This window comes from Doryrhamphus excisus, linkage group LG3 (genome assembly GCF_037039965.1).
Source record: "Doryrhamphus excisus strain RoL-2023G ecotype Guam linkage group LG3, RoL_Dexc_Guam_v1.1, whole genome shotgun sequence".
NCBI lineage: Eukaryota > Metazoa > Chordata > Actinopteri > Syngnathiformes > Syngnathidae > Doryrhamphus > Doryrhamphus excisus.
Window position 1 is genome coordinate 18746533 of NC_136359.1, and position 21188 is coordinate 18767720.

The 21188-nt window shown below is 41.1% G+C and overlaps 4 protein-coding genes across 5 annotated transcripts in view; 2 read left to right on the plus strand and 2 right to left on the minus strand.

Annotated features, from left to right (window-relative positions):
• Window positions 1-4: 4 nt before the first annotated feature.
• Window positions 5-1880, minus strand: LOC131128310 (dual specificity protein phosphatase 26-like). 2 transcript variants are annotated; one of them, XR_013627205.1, is made up of 4 exons: window positions 1590-1880; window positions 1027-1238; window positions 532-931; window positions 5-77 (listed from the first exon to the last, which is right to left on the minus strand). XR_013627205.1 is itself a non-coding variant. In XM_058071024.2 (3 exons), exons 1-3 carry the CDS (start codon window positions 1766-1768, stop codon window positions 729-731), a joined length of 594 nt encoding a protein of 197 aa, XP_057927007.2. In that variant the 5' UTR covers window positions 1769-1880; the 3' UTR covers window positions 169-728. The 2 variants fall into 2 exon arrangements, 1 of the variants encoding a protein (XP_057927007.2); XM_058071024.2 differs by lacking the exon at window positions 5-77 and having other exon boundaries at window positions 169-931.
• A 262-nt stretch (window positions 1881-2142) lies between these two features.
• On the minus strand, window positions 2143-6158 carry bag4 (BCL2 associated athanogene 4). The gene is made up of 5 exons (XM_058071023.2): window positions 5885-6158; window positions 5362-5481; window positions 4504-4725; window positions 4096-4356; window positions 2143-3568 (listed from the first exon to the last, which is right to left on the minus strand). Exons 1-5 carry the CDS (start codon window positions 5885-5887, stop codon window positions 3104-3106), a joined length of 1071 nt encoding a protein of 356 aa, XP_057927006.2. The 5' UTR covers window positions 5888-6158; the 3' UTR covers window positions 2143-3103.
• Window positions 6159-6685: 527 nt separating this feature from the next.
• On the plus strand, window positions 6686-8491 carry lsm1 (LSM1, U6 small nuclear RNA associated). Its single transcript, XM_058071025.2, has 4 exons — window positions 6686-6853; window positions 6967-7035; window positions 7176-7291; window positions 7942-8491. The coding sequence occupies exons 1-4, from the start codon at window positions 6808-6810 to the stop codon at window positions 8110-8112; spliced, it is 402 nt and encodes a 133-aa protein (XP_057927008.1). The 5' UTR covers window positions 6686-6807; the 3' UTR covers window positions 8113-8491.
• A 1626-nt stretch (window positions 8492-10117) lies between these two features.
• Window positions 10118-21188, plus strand: part of grk5l (G protein-coupled receptor kinase 5 like) — a 33295-nt gene continuing 22224 nt past the window's right edge. Inside the window, exon 1 of the mRNA XM_058070095.2 lies at window positions 10118-10631. Within this exon, the coding sequence (XP_057926078.2) occupies window positions 10580-10631 (52 nt within the window). The 5' untranslated portion in view covers window positions 10118-10579. The remainder of the gene's footprint in view (window positions 10632-21188) is intronic.

Below are 21188 nucleotides of genomic sequence, written 5' to 3' on the forward strand. Positions count from 1 at the left end.
GTGTCTTCTTTATATAACTTTGTGAGTGGGATGACCCCATCTTTATTGACCTGCTTAATGTTACTCTTTGGCCCCTCCTATATTTGCATAGAATAGTAGAGGCAGAATGGGGATCATCATGCAGAACACTTACATTTGCGTTAATTGGCTCAATCACTTTTTCCTCACACAGACAAAAAATTTGCACATTTCATTTCAAAACCTTTCATATTTCTCAAGACATTTATTACGTTAAAGTTTTGCTAAATACATACTTTCCTATTGTATATCCTCTTCACTCCAACTTGATCTAGTGAACTTTAGGTGAATGTACTGTTCTGATTGCATTCTGTAGCCACCATGTCTCATTATGACTCCATGTAATGTTTGCTGACTCTGACAACAAAAAAAAAATAGAAGCAATGTGTGCATGCATAACATCTGTAAAATATACAAGCGTTGTTTATAAAATAATATGTCTTGACAATCAATTAATCTAAAGATTTATGGCTGATTAATGATAAAACATTCATTCATTCATTAATTTTCTACCGCTTATCCTCATGGGGGTTGTGGGGGTGCTGGAGCCTATCCCAGCTGTCTTCAGGCGAGAGGCGGGGTACACCCTGGACTGAATCTGGCAACGAGGACGTTCCACACTCAACCTGGCCAGACGCAAATTGTCAACAGGTGTGTGCTGAAAGAAATGGCAGACAGGCGGCATGGGCACGTTCCTGGGAAAGCTTTTACTATCTTCGGCAATGTTTGCCAAAAAGTTGCCCGTCTAGATGGATAAGTTGTCGGAGGAAACCACGGTTTGGTATGACCCCCCTGTTCTCTTTCACAGCACAAATAGCCTCCACAAGGGTGAGTTTCTGCTTCAGCATTAAGTATGCAAGGACCAAGGTGGCAGAACGGCTCACTCCTACATGGCAATGTACCAATACTTTGCCTTAAGAAACACAAGACACAAATGAAAGCAGGTTAAGATGTTACTTTAAATGTTATTTAATCATTTTAACTGTTGGCGTCTTTGGCCATTCTCACCTCCCTTGTTAAGAGCCCTGTGGATAAAATTGGCAGCTGCCTCGAAGTTCACGCTCATGTCAAAGCCACATGAATCATGAGCCTCTATACCCATATAGGTAATCTGTAATCCCTGATAGATCTCAGGACATCCTCGACGTTCACTGTGAGCTGCATTCAGGATATGAGTGATTCCATGCTTGAATAGATCATTCTGGTTCTCCGCACTGTGTCTATGGAAAACACAAAGCTGTTCACTGTGTAGGCAGAGCTGTTCATATGAAGATTTGTAGGTGTTTCCAAACAAAGAGTAGTTCACTTTTCACTTTGGACTAGTGGGAAATGTCTAACAGACTTAAAGCCAGGCCATTGGTGGAAAATCTCACATGGCTCAGCTGTCAATGTGGAATGTAACTTGAGGGGTCTAGAATTACTTGTTGAGCACTTAAATATAATTTATGCATGTGTGTGGACTCAATGAAACATTTTCTTTATTTGTGAATAAAGTCAATTCTAAAGAACACACTAGGACAGGCAAGTATAATGTTCACATTTTTAAAGACATGCTACGGAGCTATACTTACTGATCACCAATGTAGATCCTTGGCCACACTTCATCAGCATGGCTGATGATGGCTTTTCCAGTAAACAAGAGTCGTTCCAACTCAAACACGGCTAAACCAGGGGAACTGAGGTCAATTTCCACCTTCCTAGGAGTGGGTCTGTCATTCCAGGATGCAGGAAGTTTGTTTGTATACGACATCTTTTCCAGTGCTGAATTCAAGTGGTCCTTGGACTTGGAAAAAAAATCTTTCCTGGCTCTTATTTCCAAGTGTGCAGTCACCACAGTCTTTGACAAAACTCAGATACACTCACTGCAGCTTCCCCTTGTGTTGTGAGAGCATCGGACCCCTGTATCAAATCTAACCCTCCAACACTTGGGGAGCTGCTGTTGTGCTTTTGCATCAAAATAGCAGCCTATTTAAAGATCTGAATGCTTGCTGCCAATGTACAGTGCAAAGGGCCAATGCAGCAGTTTGCACAACTCCAGCATCCATTTCTCTTTTCTTAATTATTGATTGTTAGAACATATCTATTGCACCAACAAAACCAGTAACAAATAATACAGACTTCAGCAGTGTTTAAAAATATACTCGCCATTTATTATTTCTGACAGAATTCTCAATTGGAACTTTTTTTTTCTGAATCAGGCAAATATTCCCATCCTGCGCTGGAAACATGCATCACACCTGAAATTGTACAGTTGGGCTCCAGGTAAAGCACAAGAAAATGAACACAGACAGGTGATTGTTTTTCATGCAAGACTTGCAATATTTTTTCCTCTAAATATACTGAACATCCCCGATGCATGGCACTATGTAATAACATCATGAATGTTCAAGGAAAAATATCTTGTTCTACTTGGAAGTTAGGCATGTGGGGCATTTTGAATGTGGTAATGAGGATAGTCGTGACAGAACAGAAACAAGTCTATTCAATTCACATTGGATTTTAAAAATACACTTTCACTACTAGAGGTATGAGGAAAAAGGAATGTTTGAATATATTGTATGTAAAGTAATTAATTCATCACAGAATCCAGAAACAAATAATTGACAGTTATTTCCAGAGCGTTTTACTTATTTTATTTAAGGTCAAATCATGAGTTCATAGATGTAGAAAGTATTGTGAACATGCAATGCAGGGAGCTCTATGAAGATGAAACATACTGAACCTGTAGTGTGATAGTCGTAGATCCATGAGTGGTGTGAATGAAATAATGATCGTGCAATTGGACTGTGACAGGCAGTTAAGGCAATGTGCATGTTGCAAGGGGAAGAAGACCATATTATAACTGACATACAAGAAGGGGCAGCAGGATGATGAATGATCGCGGCAATTAATAATTCCCTTTTACTGTTCATAATCAGTCGCCGACTGAACTCAAGTTCCCTAATGATATGTACAATCAGTTTGTTGATATTTTGGCACAACACCACATACTGAGCCTACGGAGTCCTTTTTGAGAATCTGTTGAAGGCTCTACGTCAAGGGAGCTCAGGAACTAAGGGACCAACAAACAGATACAGAAGCCACTTTAGAAGGCTTTCTTCTCTAGCCGGTCCAGAATGGCCTGGATCCTTTGTACAGCCTCCTTTCGGGCTTGGCGGACATTTTCAAGTCCCTGAGTCTCCACAGAGTCTAGCTCCAGCAGCTCTTTGGTCAGAAGTTCCTCCAGGCATCGATAACTCTTGTCCGTTTTTTTGCCCACAAACTCATCAACATCTTCCTGAAGCAGAAACACTCTAGCCATTACTTGTTGGACCCGAGCTAAACTGGGGTTATCACTCTGGGGCTGGGGTCCAGCATTTGATGGAGCAGGAGATTGCGTTGGGGCAGAGGGTGGGGGCTCACTTTGTGAGGGATTAGGATCACTTCTCCCAGTTTTGTTGTAGATTTGGTGAGGTGAACTAATTTCTGTTGGTTTACCATTGGTGCGATTTGGGGATGTTGTCTGCTTGGGTTTTGGTCCAATTTGTGGCACACGCTGATGTGGCTGGTCCTGTAATGACAAAATAGAACATTGTGCATTTGTGCTGTGTTCAGGGACAGGGAAATATACTGCTCTTAAGCAAGGCATAGAGTGCTCACACTAGTCAAGCAGAATCTGACCAGAACTCGTTTCAGGACATGAAGTGGGGAGTGAGTCGCTGTTGACAGACTTCACTGCTTATGGGGGTGTCATGCAACTTCATGTCAAAAAATCCCAACTATTCCTTTAACATATCAAGAGAGTATTCCTATCTGTACAGACCTGTGCTTCATATTTTAAATGAATAGGAGACAACATATTTCTAAAAACGTATGTGTATGTATTGATGCCTATTTCAGGACAAGATGCAAACCTTAATATACATTAACCAAGAAAAAAAAAAAAAGTATTTTCACCTCATGTCACAAGCTTTGATTCCTAAAAAAAAATTAAGATTACGAAAGCAGGATTTTTTCTTTTGTGGTGGCGGGTCTAAACCATCGTTCCACCGTGCTGCCTCTGTATGGAACACAGTTTATCTTCCCGTTGCTTCATACCTTAGGCTGATAAGGTGGCGGTGCACCAGTTCCAGTCCCTGGCCAAGCTGGAGGGTGGAGTGGACGAACGGGATTTCCATAATGGCTCTGGGGAGGCTGTTGGCCGGGCTGCCACTGCTGCTGTGAGGATGTATATGCACCAGGGTGTGTCCAAGCTTCAGCTTGTGGGGTGGGATGCAGAGACTGGCCAGTGGGATATAAGGTGTTTGGATGACCACCTTCACTGTAGTGAGAATATGGCCCTTGAGGATATCCAGGACCCTGAGAACAGAGAGATGACACACGAATAGGGCAATGATTTAAAACAATAAGTATAAGAATGTGATGCAAAAAACATCCAGACTTTACTAAAGGCTGGTATTCTACTCCACACTAGACCCTGGCGCGAGTTTATATCTTCTTACTTACCCCTTGACACTGCATACCAGCATAGTGCTGGTTTTGGGAGTGTGGTTGTCCAGCTGGCCCAGTGCTTTGCTCGGTTGGACAGTTCTGGTTGGGGTAAGGTGCTGGAGGTGCTCTCTGAGGGTCAGCACAGTAGAAAGGGTTGGATGGATGGAAACCACTTGAATACTGACTCTGCGCTGGGCTGTAGACACCATGCCCATTTGGAAAACCTCCAGGCAGTACCTTGCAAAAAGAATAAAAAGGAAAACGTCATTATTGGGGTATTCAGGGTCACAGAATGTTTCCCTTACAGAAAACATGTAACAACCCCAATTTATATTTTTCGAATCAAAAAATACAGGAACACTACCAGCTATCATGTTACACCGGTCGTAGTAAAAATGTGAAAAGCACTGAATTAAAGTGTATCTGTGCTTCTTAAAAATTTCCATAACATGCTTAAGTCCTATCCATGGACCATACCTATGTGTCTGTGGTTTATCTTGTCCAGTGTGATGAATTAGATGAATTAGAGATTGGAGGCAAGTCGTGCGTGGAATAAATTAAAACAGACCATTTTGGAAGGCCAAGGAAAGACAGCTGGAACAGGTGCAAATTCTGGAATATCTAGAAAGCTTTCTGTACAAGTTATATTGTGTTGCTGTAGGAGTCCACAACTCAAGACAAAGGGCCGGAAATGAGCATATAACAACAAGTCCCCTTTAAGCTGTTCTTCTCATCATTGTTGGGATACAATAAAGGGTGCATTAAAATGTATTTAGAGAACAGAAGCTTATGGTTAGGTAATGTAAATGAGTGCTGAAAGCACTTAAGAGGATTGTGACACTCCTGCACCTTTGCTGGCATTGTGAAGCGTACCTGTGGATTATACTGTGGCTGGCCATCAGATCCAGAGGGATAGGTATTTGCATAGTGTCCAGTGGAATGAGACTGGGGGTACCAGTAGTGTGAAGGGTAGCCTGGATACTGTGGAGCGTCCTAAGAAAGCACAACACAATCTCACATGTTTCAATGGGTCAATAGATTATACTGTACGATGGGAATAGTCATTCATTATAATGGAGCAGTCATTCTTATATGGCCATACAGCGACTATTAGCCCCAGTAATCAGTCTGTGTTTGTTTAAGCCATGGTGAATTATTTACAGCGACGTTATCACGCAAAAGCTAAACGTAACTAGGTGCAAACTTAGCAGAACAAGCTGGGAACCGCTAGCTATTACATAACTCCGGTTAGCTCGTTAGCCGCTCAGCTAGCACGGGCTTAGCTTTATGTTGACTCGTTGTTTACTAGTCTTACGTCAATTTTGTGTAAACATATAACATCTCAAAGGCAGCATTTAGATAAATGGAAAGCGTTAGTTTGTATCCACTCACTCACCATTTTCTTTAAATGACAGTTTCCCGAGGTTATGATCAAAGTTGCGAGTCAAGGAAAGGCCAAGCAGATCTCAGCTTTTACTGCATTTGACGGTGATAAAGCCAGCTAAACGCTAACAAGCACTTCTCATAATGGCCGACTAGAGGAAACTGATAACCACGGTCTTTCCGTTGTTCCCAGAAGTAGAGCTTAACACCAAAATCAGTAAAGGATTGAATGGCACTGTTCTCGCCTCAGCCTTCCGTGTTCTCAATGAGGATAGTGAATGAAGGGGAGGACCGCTCACTCTGACGTTTTTACGGTCAGCGTGTCCATCGTGACCAAATTAGTATATCCGTTTGTTCACAAAAACACTACTATCCATATGTATGTTTACTTAAACTATGTTTAAACTATGTTCATGTGTGTAAGTACTGCATGTGTATGTATGTATGTATGTATGTATGTATGTATATGTGTGTGTTTATTGTGTACCCCGCATCTCGCCTGAAATCAGCTGGGATAGGTTCCAGCATACCCCGAGACCGTAGTGAGGATAAACGGCATACAAAATGGATGGATGAATATAAGCTTTATATGTAAGATTTAATCTTATATACAATGGAAATTATCACAATTAGCATAAACAATGTTAGTTTTCCCGGAGACGCTTTTAAAGTAATTCATTTAAATATACATGTATTATTATTTGCAAAGTTATGGCAAAAAGGGCATTCTAAACAAAATGTAAACGACATAAATTCAACATAATGTAGCTGTTACGCGATGAGATTGCGGCCGTTAAAGAGTTAAACGTCACCCGGAAGTTTATCCCTGGCGGCTATAAAGACACTTCCTGCCAGCTTCCTTCCAAGAAACATTTAGAAATGTTCATGGGATGATGCAGCGGCATATAGGAAGGTACTAGTAAAGAAGGGCCCAAGATGAACTACGTACCTGGGACAGCTGGTCTCATCGACGAGATCGACAGTAAGTTGCAGAAGAATATCGGCTTTGGTAGAAACACAAAAAGCTGTGGCATGGTGTCGGACACACGATGCTGCCAATGTTGTTGTGTAACGTCTTTTACTTCTACTTGGCAGAAAAACACCTGGTTCTCCTACGAGATGGCAGAACACTGATCGGGTTCCTCAGAAGCATTGACCAGTTCGGTAAATTGTTGTTTTTCCTCAGCTACTACTCTGTTCTCGTAATCATATGACTAACAAAAACAATGCATTACATGTGTCATCAGATACAAACGTTGGTGTGCAAATCACGCGCCTCCTAATTGGTTCCTCTTTTCCTTCAGCCAATTTGGTTTTCCATCAGACAGTTGAACGCATCCACGTGGGGAAGAAGTTTGGTGACATCCCCAGAGGAATCTTCATTGTGAGAGGAGAAAATGTGGTGCTTCTTGGCGAAATAGTAAGTGCATTTTACTAATTATGACATTCACCATAGTACAGGTAGCACTGTACATGTACGCACATCTTGAAATGTAGTTTGTCACGTGTTTTTAGTAAAAACACAAAATCACAGCAAATACTCCACACACGCACCATAAAATAGATGCTTCAGGGAAAATATTGAAATCAAATGCTGCAGGATTAAAAATTCACAAGAGAAATGCTGCAAATTCTTAAAACACACAAACCATGCAAAAGACTGACAGTAAGATCTGGCTCCCTTGGTGTACATGGTGACTTTCGTAATGTAGCATTTCTCTCATGCAACTTCGGTTGTGATTGCAGCATTTTCAATTTACAATAGTTTTATGTTTGTGTTTTCTTTTGGATAATTCTGTTTGAACATCGCTATGCATTTGCCTTGGTAATTACAGAGGGGGACTGTTTACCGTGCACTTTGAGCCATCCCAAACTTCTTTCAGGGCTCACTTCCAAATGCACAAACCTCATCATCTGAAACTTTGGTATCGTTTAACATGAGAATACAACTTTGTAACTACATTTATAAGGTTAGACTAGTGGAGCATAATAGGGCCCCTTAAAATCTTTTGGATTGCAGGTTAATCTAATATTAATCTATAATCTTAATGTGTACATGTCTCATTGCAGGACATGGACAAACCATGTGACACAGTCCTGCAGCAGGTTTCCATTGAGGAGATCCTGGAGGAGCAGCGACTAAAACAGCAAACCAAACAGGAGACCGAGAAAGTCAAGATGCAGGTTCTGAAAGACAGAGGCCTCTCTATCCCCAAAGCAGATAACTTGGATGAATACTAACTGTGTAAACCCTGTCAGTTTGTATCAGAATGATATCTTAGTTGACTTTAAGAGAGCATGATTTTATGAGCACTAGGCAGCGTTATGATTTGCCTCCATACTGTAGAATTTAATTTAAATTATCTGCTCCGTTTCACAGACCAATGGCCGCAAAACACGACATGGATCACTCTGGTAGCAGTTATTTTACAGCAGCACTTTGTATTACTCAGTCACGCCCATTGTTTTATTTGGAGATGTAAAGACCTGCTATTGACTTGCATCAAATGGCTATGCTGCATTACAATTTTCTATTTTTTTTTTAACCATTGCTTGTTTATGTTCCTATACAAATGGTAGCCGGCAATTCTAAGAATAAACTACCATTCTGTAAAATGTCCATATGTTTCTTACTGGCAATTGGATGCATGTTTCTTCTTAGTCTGAAGCCCTCAAGTTAGTCCTACTATAAACAAGCCACCAGGGGGCAAAATTCAGTGTGTAACAAACTCATAAGGGGTGTCCAAACATTTTGTACCCAGGCCTGCATAGAGAAAAGCTCAAGCATGTTGGTTGCCACTTTTTTGCCACTATTCTGCTTTAAAAAAATAACAAAAAACTTGGTTACTTAATCAACCAAGGCATGGAAGGACAAAATGTGATTTTACCTAAATTGTAGTTGTAATTCACCTTTGTGCAATAGGTACCTGTCTGTGTTTAGAATATACTACGGGCAGAAAATGAGCTGTTCACGGCCAACTTGCTGACGTTGGACAGCTAGATAAACAAAAGTATCCAGGCACACTTATTAATAATTTCAGCTTCAAGACGTACACCAGACCAGTGGTTCCCAATGTGGGATATGCCAATTTACATGGTACATGAATAAAAATGAAAAAGAATTGGTGCCTAACACTCAAGATTACGAGTGTGCGGCAAGTTGTTCCTTGCTCTGTGTGCATCATAAATAAGTTTGACTCATTACTTTGTACATTAAGAGTGTTTCATCTTGAAGATTTCATTTATATTGGCATTCTGATTAATCCCCACACGGCCCCAGCGGTGAAAACCTGGCTCACCTGGTGAGTGGAGAAAATAAGGCTTATTGGTGGTTGCATGTATTTTTGTATTTCAGATACTAAGAGGGGGGGGCAGTGGTTATTTTAGAGTTGGGACATCATGGACAGATACCAGTCAGATAATAGACACTTCATACTCAACAAGCCGGATCAAAACTAGCACTGCTGTCAGTGATGCTCTTGTAAATCACAGCTAACACACCCAAAGTAGCAAAGACAATATTACAAAATGTCCTACTTGTACAGTAACAGATGTCAATGTTAAACAAACCTTTGGACAGTTACTGCTTTATCATGATTGTTCAACTTTGCCCTTCTATTTGCTAGGAAATGAATATGCAGACTTAAAACATAGGCATCTTCAGTGGACAAAAAAGTGAACCTCAAAATTAAGTCCATCGATTCAAAGAGTGAAATAAATGATATGTAGAATGATAACTTGTCTATCGGTGCTCATGTCAAACTTTTCTTACAATTCTATGCTTGTAACTTTGTGGGAACCGTTTAAGAAAGGATAACAGATAACATAAGTGTACAAAGCAACATCCATGAGCAAGTAATAAGTAAATGTAGATCTGGCATAGAAGAATCACTGTCCATCAAACATCTCTGGAATGAAGTTGAAAAGAGGTGATGAGTCAGCAGTACCTATGTTACCCTGTGACCTTATAAATGCTTATACAAGACTTTTCAAGTAATTACACAGTACTTAAAGTATACAGATTTAACGTCACAGAAGGTCTCACGTTTCTGATAATGTAGCTGTGGATTTTCAAGTTTCATACAAGGCATGTAATTTGAAGCCATGTTATGTCCCACTATTTGTCGCTGTGCAACGCGAGCCAACACCGGAAATAGTAGCCATGTGGGGCTTTTATTCTGAAGGCCAAGTGGTGTTTGCATGAAATTGTCTCTTGGGCTTGACGCAGCTGGAAGGGTTAGGCCGGCCCATTTTGAAGACGTAGAAACTGGGGAGAGAGACGCGCTGACGTCGTTTCTTGCGGCACTCAGCCAAGCCAACCTCTACCTTTCAATCGTAAAACTGCAAAACTGCTGGTGTACCGCCGTGAAAGATCCACCGAGGGGAGTTGCCTCGCTAGCACCAGTGGTTCCAATCTGGTTCTTCTCCACCCTGGGAAGCTTCTGTAGCCAAATCACGCATGGAACGACGTTGCTGGAGTAGAAATGCAGAGGCGCACTTTCATCCCACAACAAGAACCATGCCCATATTGCACTGCAAGCAGACCCATGACACTCTTTCATCTCATACGACTTTGATATGAGTGACATTGTCTGGGATACCAACGAGGAGTGAAGACTCTTTTTACCCGGACGGTGTGATCCCAAAGGACGGTGGGTCCACTGCAGACGATCCTGTACCGTCAACCTCTGCATTCAGGATTTTTTTGATGGAGCTGGAGAATATAGTGGCCAACACTGTACTGCTTAAAGCCCGAGAGGGTAAGTGAACGGCACCACAGATGAAACTGTCAATGGGCCTTGCTCGGTGAAATAGATCATGACGTCTCATTGTGGCAGGTAAAGCCCACACCTTGTGCAATATTTGGGCCAATATTGTCAAAATTAACGATCATTCTTAAGCCATCCACGTTGCTCTCATCATTTAGAATATTATCCTTTTCCCCCCACACCCGCTTTCCCTCTCTGTGCAAATGAATATACTCTTTCGCAATAGCTTGCATGGAGGGACACACACAAGCACACACACACTCATACAGATACATAGTTACAGGGAATAACTATATTCTGTTGCCTGGTTGTCGTTTGCAAGGTGATCCAGTGACGTGACTGGTGTTTAAAATGCACACCTGGGGCCTGCACAGAAATGTAGCAAGTGCATACACTGAATGAACTGCACCAGTTGGGTGTGCAGAGGGCACTGTCATGATTGTCTGATTAATGACATGATTGGTGAGTAATTGTATGTAAGACTTCCAAACTCATTCACTGTCCCACTAAAAAATAAATGCATCACATTACAAACCAACAAACATAGCAAAATACTTGTTTTTGTAGTTTGCAACTTCTCTGTCACTACTTTTTACAGCCTAATATGCCGCTATAAAACATTACAACTTACCAGTATTTTAACTGTCTAGAAGAACTTAATGGTTCTGATTCTTTTTTCTGCTTAGGTCACATGGTTGCTGCAGCTTGTTGCTAGGCAGCATCTATAGGACTCGGTCATAACTGCCCCACAGGCTAATGGAAACAATGTAACGGCTAGACTGTTTGGATGGCAAACTATGGCTGACAGTGCTATTCCTCTGAATGAGAGCCTTTAAGGTAGACCCACGACTGAGTCACTCCTCTGTATTGAATATAAAACTGTTTTGACCAGCAACTGTATTTTCCAAGTAAACTAAAGCAGATTCCACTTAGAGTCCACTTGTCTTTAATCTACTCTGGTTTCAAAGTCGATCTGTTGTGTCATGTGTCAAAATCACCCTTCTGTCACAAATGCAAGTGTTGCTGCAGCACATGGATTCATGTAGCAAAAGCCTCTGAGGAGTTACGGCATGACGCAGGAGGAGAGAGTGTGCTTCAGGCAGCCCATTTATCTCGCAGTGATGACATACAGTACTTTGGAAGAAGAACAGCAACTTGCAGAGTGAGTTTTGTGGGAATTCATGGAATAACAAAAGTGAAACAGGAAGCTTCCATGCTGTGAAAACCCATCCAATGGATGCATTTTTTATACAGGTCAGACTAGACATTTGTTTTACGGAAGCAGAGCATGACTGGGCCGGGTGAATCAAGCTTTACAAATTGATAAGAGCAGTTAATGACCCATGAACGATCTTTCTTGTCCCAGCTGCTTCTTTGGTACTCATCCAGTCTCCGGCTGTGTGTGGGAGAGGAAAAGCCGTGGACAGTCCCGCATACAAGGGAGAGATGGCCCTTTGAGTTACTAGCTTGGCTTGAACTCAGTATTCTCAACAGCTTGTGTACTGTAACTATGTGACAATGTGCCAACGCGGATCAAAACGTGTTATTGCCATGTGTCCTTTAAACATCCAAAATATGATTTAAAGGGGACCTCTTATGCTCATTTTTTGTCCCTTATATTGTGTTGAGCAGCTACACACAATAACCTGCACAGAAAGCGTTCTAGATGTTCCACAATATGCACCTATTCCAGTTGTATTTCTTTGTATTTCTTGCTTCCCCTGAAAACCGTCTGTTTTAATTTATTCCACTCATGGCCCGCCTCCAGGCACGTGCTGCGCTGTGGTTGGTCACACCAAGTGCTCAGGAGGACTTCCGGTGTTGTGCTGATAGCTGCCGAACCCAACTTTATATGCATTGACAAACGGTATAGGGGTTGATCTACTTCCGATCCGGAAGTATGTATGATTAGTACTTTTCTAGTATTCCACACTGTGACAAAAATAATCACAGTATGTATGACTCATATTAAAGCCGATATTCAACACTGCAATAATATTGGTATCATATCCGAAATGAAAAGGTATCGTATTGGAAGTGAAAAAGTTGTATCTGGACACCCCAAGTTAAAATGCATGACCAAGTCAGCTGTGGCATCTGCGTATGAGGTGTGTTAAGAGGCAAAGTTACGGCGCCATCTACTATACGGCTGTGTAACGACAAACTCCACAGACAGTCCCATTATGATGTGTTTGTGTTGGTGAGGATGAGAAGGTAGCGCCAAATTTATCTGTGGCAGTCCAAGTGTATTTGTGGTGGGCTGCCACAAATAATTGAATATATTAAATGTACACTGAAGTAAATGAGAAAAACATTTTCGCAATGGAGTTCATGACTCAATCAGCACACTCAAACACGTAACTTTTCCACACAACATAACGACTTAAAATACAATAGGCGGCAATTGTGAAAGGTGTGTCATCTTACCAGAGAGTCGTTTTATCCGTCAGCAGCAACTATTGTTTGCTTTCATGCTGGGGTTTCATTGTTGCTGCACAGTGGATGATGGCGAATCACTCAGGGACTGCTATTGTGGTACGTAATTCCTGCATCACAACGGATAGACGTCACGGTGTTGCACTTGCTGTTTAGCCACATTTTCCATTTTGTTTTCCTTCTCTTTCATCGACTTGTCACTTTCTCTACCCTCTTCAACCTTCCTGCATCTTCAAACACTTGCTTCCTTCTTTGGCCTCTGTGTGGTGACGTTGGCAACGATTCCTCGAAGCAAAACAAAATCATTGAATACTTTTTGAAATCAAGATACTCAATGATTCGAATAATTGTTGCAGCCTTAATGTGAACATCGCCTAGGCGTATCTTTCTTCACTATTAGAGCTTATACTATACCTTGAAAAAAGAGAGATGAGCGATTTGAGATTTGTTGTAGTTATGCGATTGCCAACATTTAAACTGTACATTTTTTAGGAAGCAGATATTCACCCAAAACAGTGTGGCCTGTCTTTTTGTGATTTTGTAGTTAAAAAAAAATAGAGGCATAATATTTGAGTTAGAGTTGAAGCAAATATTCTTTGAGCCTTTGGTGAGCTACTCAAAATCAGGTGGCGAGCTACCTGTTGGAGAACCCTGCTCTACATGGTCCATGTGAACAGTTTTTAAAAAACACTCATGGATTTTTATCTGATTTTGAAGAAAATATGACTCATTTGCTATTTCCAGTTGCCCACTCACCACCAGAAAAACAAAGCAATCACGACTGACCACTGTCTTACATAAAACACAGAATGGTATTGTGCTCTCTCTGTCGGTTAGATACAGCCCATAAGCTATCTAATCAGATTGATTGTTACATAACAAACTGAGTGGGCAACTGCCATCCGATCTCCATCTTCCTGTGGAGCCGCTCTCCAATCTCTGCACAGAATATGTTATGGATGATGAGTGCGTGCGGTGAAACTCCAATCATGGTCATCTGTGTGTCAGTTGACTGCCACTGTCAATGCTGTGACAATGCCATCACTTTATGTGTGTGTGCCCGCACTGTACATTTGCTAAGGAAATTGACTGGTTGAGAGAAACAGAAAGCACCTTAGGTCAGTTCTGACATGTTTTTTTTCACAGAATGTGACAGACTGCTTGGACATGCCTCTATAGTTTAATAGCTGTGTGTATGGTATCTGTCATTAGATGGAGGGTGATTTCCTTTGTTCCAATGTAACCACAATCCTATCTGGTGGAATGTGTGATGAGCCTTCCCATTCAAGGCTCCCACTGGCGGTGGTTGTAGATTTCAAAACCAGTTAACATCATCAGCTGTTTAAATGAATGAAAGTGTGTGTGTGTTTTTGGGGGGGATGTAACTGCAGTGCTGCATCCAGATGGCCTCACTAAATTATGGAAACAGAGCAGGAGTATTTAGTTTGGGCCACTCCACTGAATTACGCTATTCTGCTGCCTGCTGGCATTCTCCTGCTTCTGCCTCCGTTTTCCGTTTTGAATGTTGAGTGACACAATCAGATCAAATAGCCCTCATGTTGAGCTGCTTCACCTCATTTTCTCAAGCAAATAAATCTCTGAGGGGGAGGATTTTGTCACTTCAGCCAGCCAAACTGAAGTATAGACCTGTCCAGAATATCTTGGTAAGGTGACACAGGTTAAGGTGAAAATTCAGGGGGAACTACAAGGTCGAGCCTACCACTGATTGGCAATTAAGAGGGGTGTCTCTCTACGTCTGTCCATGAAGTGTATCAGTGATTTCATAAATCACCCGATTTCGTGGCAGAAGCCGATATTGTTCGATCCTCAAAAATACAGCAGATAGAAAACCGATCCCTATCCTGAAGATCGGATTGGGACATCCCTACGTTAATTCCTAGGTGTGTGTATCACCCCTGCCCTAGAGATACCCACTTACTTTGGTCCTGCTTATGTCAAACAACTCATGTCTCAAACAAGCATATATATTTTTTGGTTTAAAACAAAAACACATTTTGAGGCAGTGTCCCAGCAGGCAAACTAGCAGACAAACGCCACTGCCCCCTGTAAGCCCAACCCCTTTATTGATTGGGGGCCATGCACGTTGCAGAGGTAGCTTGCGTAACAGATGCAACATGTAAGGTGACGTCATTCTCCAGATACACAGACATGTGAATGGTGATGTGGTGGGTACTCTTCAGCGCAGGCAGCAGTAAACATGGTGCCCATGCAGCTCAAACATTGAAAAGTTTTGTTCAGTGATGCGTTTGTTCTTTTTTTAGAAAATAAAAATCGATAAAAAATCAAGAAAGAACTGAATTGTAAAGGAGAATCGACAATGAAATTGGAATCATAAAAATCATAATTCCCATCCCCAAGGCCATCGCTGCAAAATCATATGAAAACTGAAGAATGAAAATAAGCATGCACAAATAGAGGAAACTCCTGTCAACAAACTGCCTTAGATTAAAAAAAATATCGGTAATTCGCCTTACGTCTCTGGTCACCTTAATGTGCAAGCAATGTCTTGGCATCTATTTTGATTTTGTCGACAACCGCTTATGTCGATGTCAGTCAGCTTGTCCAAGAAGCATCAAGGTTAAGGGGTTCCACTATATAATCAGAACATTGCAACTTGTCATCTTATCAAAGCAACATTCAAAATAAAAATTACATGCCATATCCTGTCCCTACGTTATGGCTCATCAAAACGAAGCATCATTAAAGTTGCTGCCAACCTTGGTTAAGTACTGCGCGTGGGTTAGCACCCCATCCCTTGAAAAATGTATATTCCGCCCACTTCCTGCTCTAATGCTGCAAGCCACGAAACACGCATGCACATACATTCGCATGTTTATAGTCAGACAAGCATCACAAATTATAGAGAGAAAATGACCTAAACCGCTTGGTCGAAACCTGGCTTCAGAGTACTATTTATGCTTGGATTACCTAATGGCAGGCCTGGACAGACCCGTTTTCTGTCATAGTAATCCAGCATCAGCCTTGAAATCTGTGGCTTTGAATGAAGCACGATGTGCTGAACTCAGATCATAAAAACCTAATATGATGCGTAACATGATCATATCCAGTCATTTGCGTCCTGTCATGTGCAATAAAGAGATTGCACTATGCACAGATTGAAATCACTTGCGGAATTCATGTTTTGTGTGTCATGAATGTCATGTTTTTGCCCTCTCAAGTGGATCTTTTGATTGGAAGTAACATTGTAGCGCAACTTAAGGGCGGAGGTCACCTGCGATAACAGGAAAACAAGATAACACCCGTGAGGTATTTGTTCATACTTGTGATCTTAGCATGCTTCAAACAGACACAGTGTCCTCGAGCCTCTGCATCAGGAGGTAGCAGGGAGTAGCAGGGAACAAGTCTCAACAAAAATCGAGGAGATACTGCCAGTGGTACTAACTGAATACTCATGGAAAGGAGCCCTGCAACCTGGGCAAAATAAATCTTCCCGATTTGATCAGTAGGAATGATATACAGTGTGTTCATGTGTACATAAACAACGTTTATCCAACGTCAATCCCTGTGAAAGGTTGTTGCCATGTCATGATGTCACAAGGCACCCAAACTCACGAGACAAGACAATTCATGAGATTGGGTCCACAAGAACGAGACACGGCGAATTACTTTTATTATTATTATGCTTCTTCCACTTTTCTGACCTATAAATGTTGTTAGCATGTTGTATTCTTGTGTTAAATGATGCCAAAGTTTCAGATAATGAGGTTTGCGCATTTGGAAGTTAGCCTTGAAAGAGAAGTTCGGGATGAGGGAAGTTAGGGATTAATGACAGTTTTTTCTAACACCAGCTCTTTGTGACCTTTGTGACCAGCCCAAACAGGAGGACGGAGACCACCTGTCTCGGTTTGCCTTCTCGCGGACTATGGTGTAGAGTGAGGCTCATGTGAACACCAACAGCAGCAACAGGCCAAAACACTGGATATGATGTAACCAAGTGTGAACGCAGAAAATAATCCAACAATTGCTGTTAATTGTATTCAAATCAATAAAACAACAAGGGTGCCCAAATTTCCCTGCCTGCTTTGGTTTAAATAATTATTGCACACTTTCTGTCAGTGTTTGTCTGCTGTATACTATATTTAAAGGGGACCTATTATGTTTTTTCCACTTTTCTGACCTATGAACGTAGTGAGAATGTTGTATTCTTGTGTTAAACGATGCCAAAGTTTCAGATAATGAGGTTTGCGCAGTTGGAAATGCGCCTGACAAGAAGAAGTTTGGGATGGCTCAAAGCACGCGGTTAGAAAAGGCATGATAAAACCGTCCCTTTGTGACATCACAGAGAGGCGGACTTTCTTAGAAATAAACTCTCTTCCCTCCCCAAGCTCTGCTTCCCCCGCCCTTCCCCAAGCGCTGCTCCGCTGTTTATGTTGCTAGCAATGCCTCTAAAGGGAACGCCACATTTGTTTACAATTCCCAAAGACACCACCATCAGGTAAAATGGTTGAGTTCCTGATTCCCTACCAGCAAAAGAAATGCATTTTAATCTGTCAACGGCATTTCACACACGTGAACATGGCCCAGTATGTAGCTGGACTAGCTGACAAACTTGCTAGCCCTACGCCTTTCCAATGTTACTTGGTCGTGTGGAAAAGTCAGAAGGACAAGCAGTAACAGTTACAGAAGTAACAGTTTATCAGTGTCCTAACTGTGTTTATTTTGTGTAAGTCATGGAGCAAAAATGCTTGTCTGTGTAGCATTATTAGCATAGAGGAAGCAGGGTTGCTAATAGCTCTACCCGAGTTTTTTTTTTTTTACACACTGGTAGTCCCACAAAACGCATTACACGTTACTGATGCTGTTGAAAAGCTAACACTAAAATGCTAAAGCTACATACCATTGAGAGACGTCTTGAAGTAACCTCTTTTCTTGAGAAACTTACAATCTCTACTTGGTATGTTAAAAGCGGGCATTTTAAAAAGATAAATACCGTTTATGATCTCCTACAAAGTTGGCAGCACAAACCGGAAGTGTTTCTATGCACCTGGCAGTGTGACCAACCACAGCAGAGTGGGCGGGCCTGGAGGCGGGCCGTGGGTGGAATACATTACATTACATTAAAACAGACAGTTTTCCGTGAAATACAGCTGAATATTTGCAGTTTCTGGAAGAACTACAACACTTTCTGTGCCGGGTATCATGTGTAGCTACTCCATAGGAGTCCACAACACAATAAAAAAAAACATTTTGCCGAAAAATGAGCATAATAGGTCAATTTTAACTGAAATTTCTGATCAAAACAATCAGTGACTTGTAAATGAAAATCTTGAAAATGACAAGGGGTGCCCAAACTTTTTCATACCACTTTAATATCTATATATCTATGATATATTTTTAGATTGCTGAACGACCAAAAGGTTAATTTAGTACTATGTTAGGGACTTTAAGAACTTAACATGATAACTTTTTTTCAAAAGCGTTGGTTCACTTGTTCATTTTGTACTACCAGTCATACATGAAGGCATCAACCAGAGAAGAAGCAAAGTATCACAAGGCTCTCTGTATTTTGAGTGGGAGCATGACTCATTTTCTTCTTGAGTGGAAATATTCAGCTCTGTGGCACTTGCTGTCTTTATTGTTTTTGCTGCCTCTGCCCACACATACAATATACATAACTCTGGATCCACCAAATCCACGCCTGTTCGTCATGGGGGGGTTGTCGAGTGGAACTGTGGGAAATAATTACCGTATTTTCCGCACTATAAGGCGCAGTTAAAAGCCTTTAATTTGATTAAAAAATCGACAGTGCGCCTTCGCTCTGTTGGACCATTTTCTGCTCAAACAGGGATGTACTACATAAGCTGGCAGCGATAAACCAATCAGAGAACATGACGTAATACCTACAGTATGTAGGTATACTATCGGTACACTGCAAAATAACATTGCGGCCATCTTTCCGCTACTGTGAAAAACCAAGTATGAATTCAGAGCTTGCAATAATTCCAGGAGAACAAAGAACTCCAACCGCTGGACATTGGCGTAAACAGGGTGTTCAAAGTGAAGTTGCGAGTGCCGTGAGAGCGATGGACGAAAGACAGCGAATGCAGCTTTACTAAGGCTTGGAGGCAGTTACAACACCATATGTGAATGGATTGTGGATACTTTGGCTAAAGGACCTACTGTAACTCTTTAACAGCCACAACAAGATTGACTCCGACAATGATGAAAGGGAACCTGGAAATTGCCCAGCGAAATTTCCCAGCTGTTCAATTCAGATACAGAAGATGAGGACTTTGATGGATTTGTGGGAGAAGATGAACAAAAAAAACAGGGTCTTGTTAAATAGTGGAATAAATTCAACTAAACTCACTGTTTTGCTTCTGTTTCCCTATTTTTTGGTTTTAGCATGCACCTTATAATACGGTATGGGTTAAGGTATGGGTTAAGTACAGAAATAGACCCTGTAATTGAGACTGCACCTTTTAATCCGGTGTGCCTTATGGTGTGGAAAATATGGTATCTAAAGTAGACATGATAGGTGGAGAGAAAAAAGAAGCAGAGAATGTCAATTATGTAAGTATAATAGATCCAGTAATCACCCCATAGTCGACTGAGTACTCAAGCATCATCTTGAGCATGTGGTCCTTGTGCTGATCCCGTATTTTACTGGAACATCCAATATCCAATAATTGATGTGTATTAATCTGGGAACAATCAATATTTCCAGGATGTTTACAGCCCCCTCGGTAAAGTCAGCTGATGCATGTAAGATTGTTTTTAGGCACACAGGGGCTTGGTATGGCACTCCATTTTTCTCAAATCTGCTACAATATAAAAAGTATGTTGTTTACAGTATGTTTATTTACAGGCCCAAATATTATTTATAGTGCATTTGTAGACAAATTTACACTTAATCGTGTAAAGTCATCATTATTGTCTACAGAAAAGTATATATTGAGAATAGGGAAAAAGAAACAAATCCAACAGTTCTAAAACAGAAATAGTTGTATAGTCATCCCTTACTACATCACATTTCGAACATCACTCCCTCACTCACGCTTTTTCAAAAATTAGTCAATGATTACTGTTCCATGGTTGATTATGGCCTATTTTTAGTTAAAAAAAATATTGAAAAACAATTCATATGTAGTACTCTGGTTGCTAGGCATCAGTGATGACACAAATAATGTACTAGACAGGACATTACTTTACATTCATGTTGTCAGCCATGGCATGTCCAACATGACAGTGAAAAGTTTTCCTCCTATTCAGTGTGGAATTGGTAGATTTTCGGTTTCTTACTGCATCCTCCTCCCTCACTCTGTGAGTTTAAGTGTAAGTTTAGACTAAATAAATTAGCATCGTATGTCTCTTGTGTCCTTGCAGTGATCCCATAGCCAGTGCATTAGCAATGTAGTGTAAACAAACAATATGAGTGTAAAGGTGACGATACGGGTGTTATTTCATGTTTGCGGGGCTACACAAATAGTTATTTATAAAGTCACAAATGGGTTTTCTATGCTCAAACTACATTAATATTCAATTTCTTAATATGGAATCTTATTAAGAGTATTAAGATGAATAATTATTATTAATAATTATTTTTATCTTAGTAAGATCTTATTAGGACCCGACCACTTATCGCGGTGAGGTCTGGAACCAGTTAACGACGATAAACAAGGGACGACTGTATATATACACGAACAAGAAACGTTGGGTTTGTGTCAACAGTTCAAGTCCACAACAGAATCTTTTGTGGATTTCTTTTGCAGAGATGTTGCCATAACAGGGACAAAAGCATTTGGAATGTCAACATAGTGACAAAATGTCGAAGAAACATATTAATGGTGTGTGTTTGTGTTGTGTGTTGTGAGAGCAGCTTCAGAGGAAAGACCCAGCCAGAGAGGGCCAATGTAATCAGGTTAAACCTATTTCAGGGGCACACATATTGTAATCTGCTTGACAGTACTGCACCATGAGCTGCATCATTTTAGTAAACTGGCTCTGTTGTATTTATTAGCAACACTCGCTCGAAGACAGCTGGGATAAGCTCCAGCACGCCCACGAAAATTCATGAATGAATGAACTTCCCTGAATGTTTACTCACCTGTGATATCGCTGAGTTTGAAC

Coding starts and splice junctions, on each gene's coding strand:
- lsm1 (XM_058071025.2), top strand. CDS start 6,808: ATGAACTACGTACCTGGGACAGCTGGTCTCATCGACGAGATCGACA. Junction 7,036..7,175: donor CAGAAGCATTGACCAGTTCG/GTAAATTGTTGT, acceptor CTTTTCCTTCAG/CCAATTTGGTTTTCCATCAG. Junction 7,292..7,941: donor TGGTGCTTCTTGGCGAAATA/GTAAGTGCATTT, acceptor GTCTCATTGCAG/GACATGGACAAACCATGTGA.
- LOC131128310 (XM_058071024.2), bottom strand. CDS start 1,768: ATGTCGTATACAAACAAACTTCCTGCATCCTGGAATGACAGACCCACT. Junction 1,239..1,589: donor AGGATCTACATTGGTGATCA/GTAAGTATAGCT, acceptor TGTTTTCCATAG/ACACAGTGCGGAGAACCAGA. Junction 932..1,026: donor CAGGGCTCTTAACAAGGGAG/GTGAGAATGGCC, acceptor GTGTTTCTTAAG/GCAAAGTATTGGTACATTGC.
- bag4 (XM_058071023.2), bottom strand. Junction 4,726..5,361: donor AGCCACAGTATAATCCACAG/GTACGCTTCACA, acceptor TCTTTTTGCAAG/GTACTGCCTGGAGGTTTTCC. Junction 4,357..4,503: donor CTGGTATGCAGTGTCAAGGG/GTAAGTAAGAAG, acceptor CTCTGTTCTCAG/GGTCCTGGATATCCTCAAGG.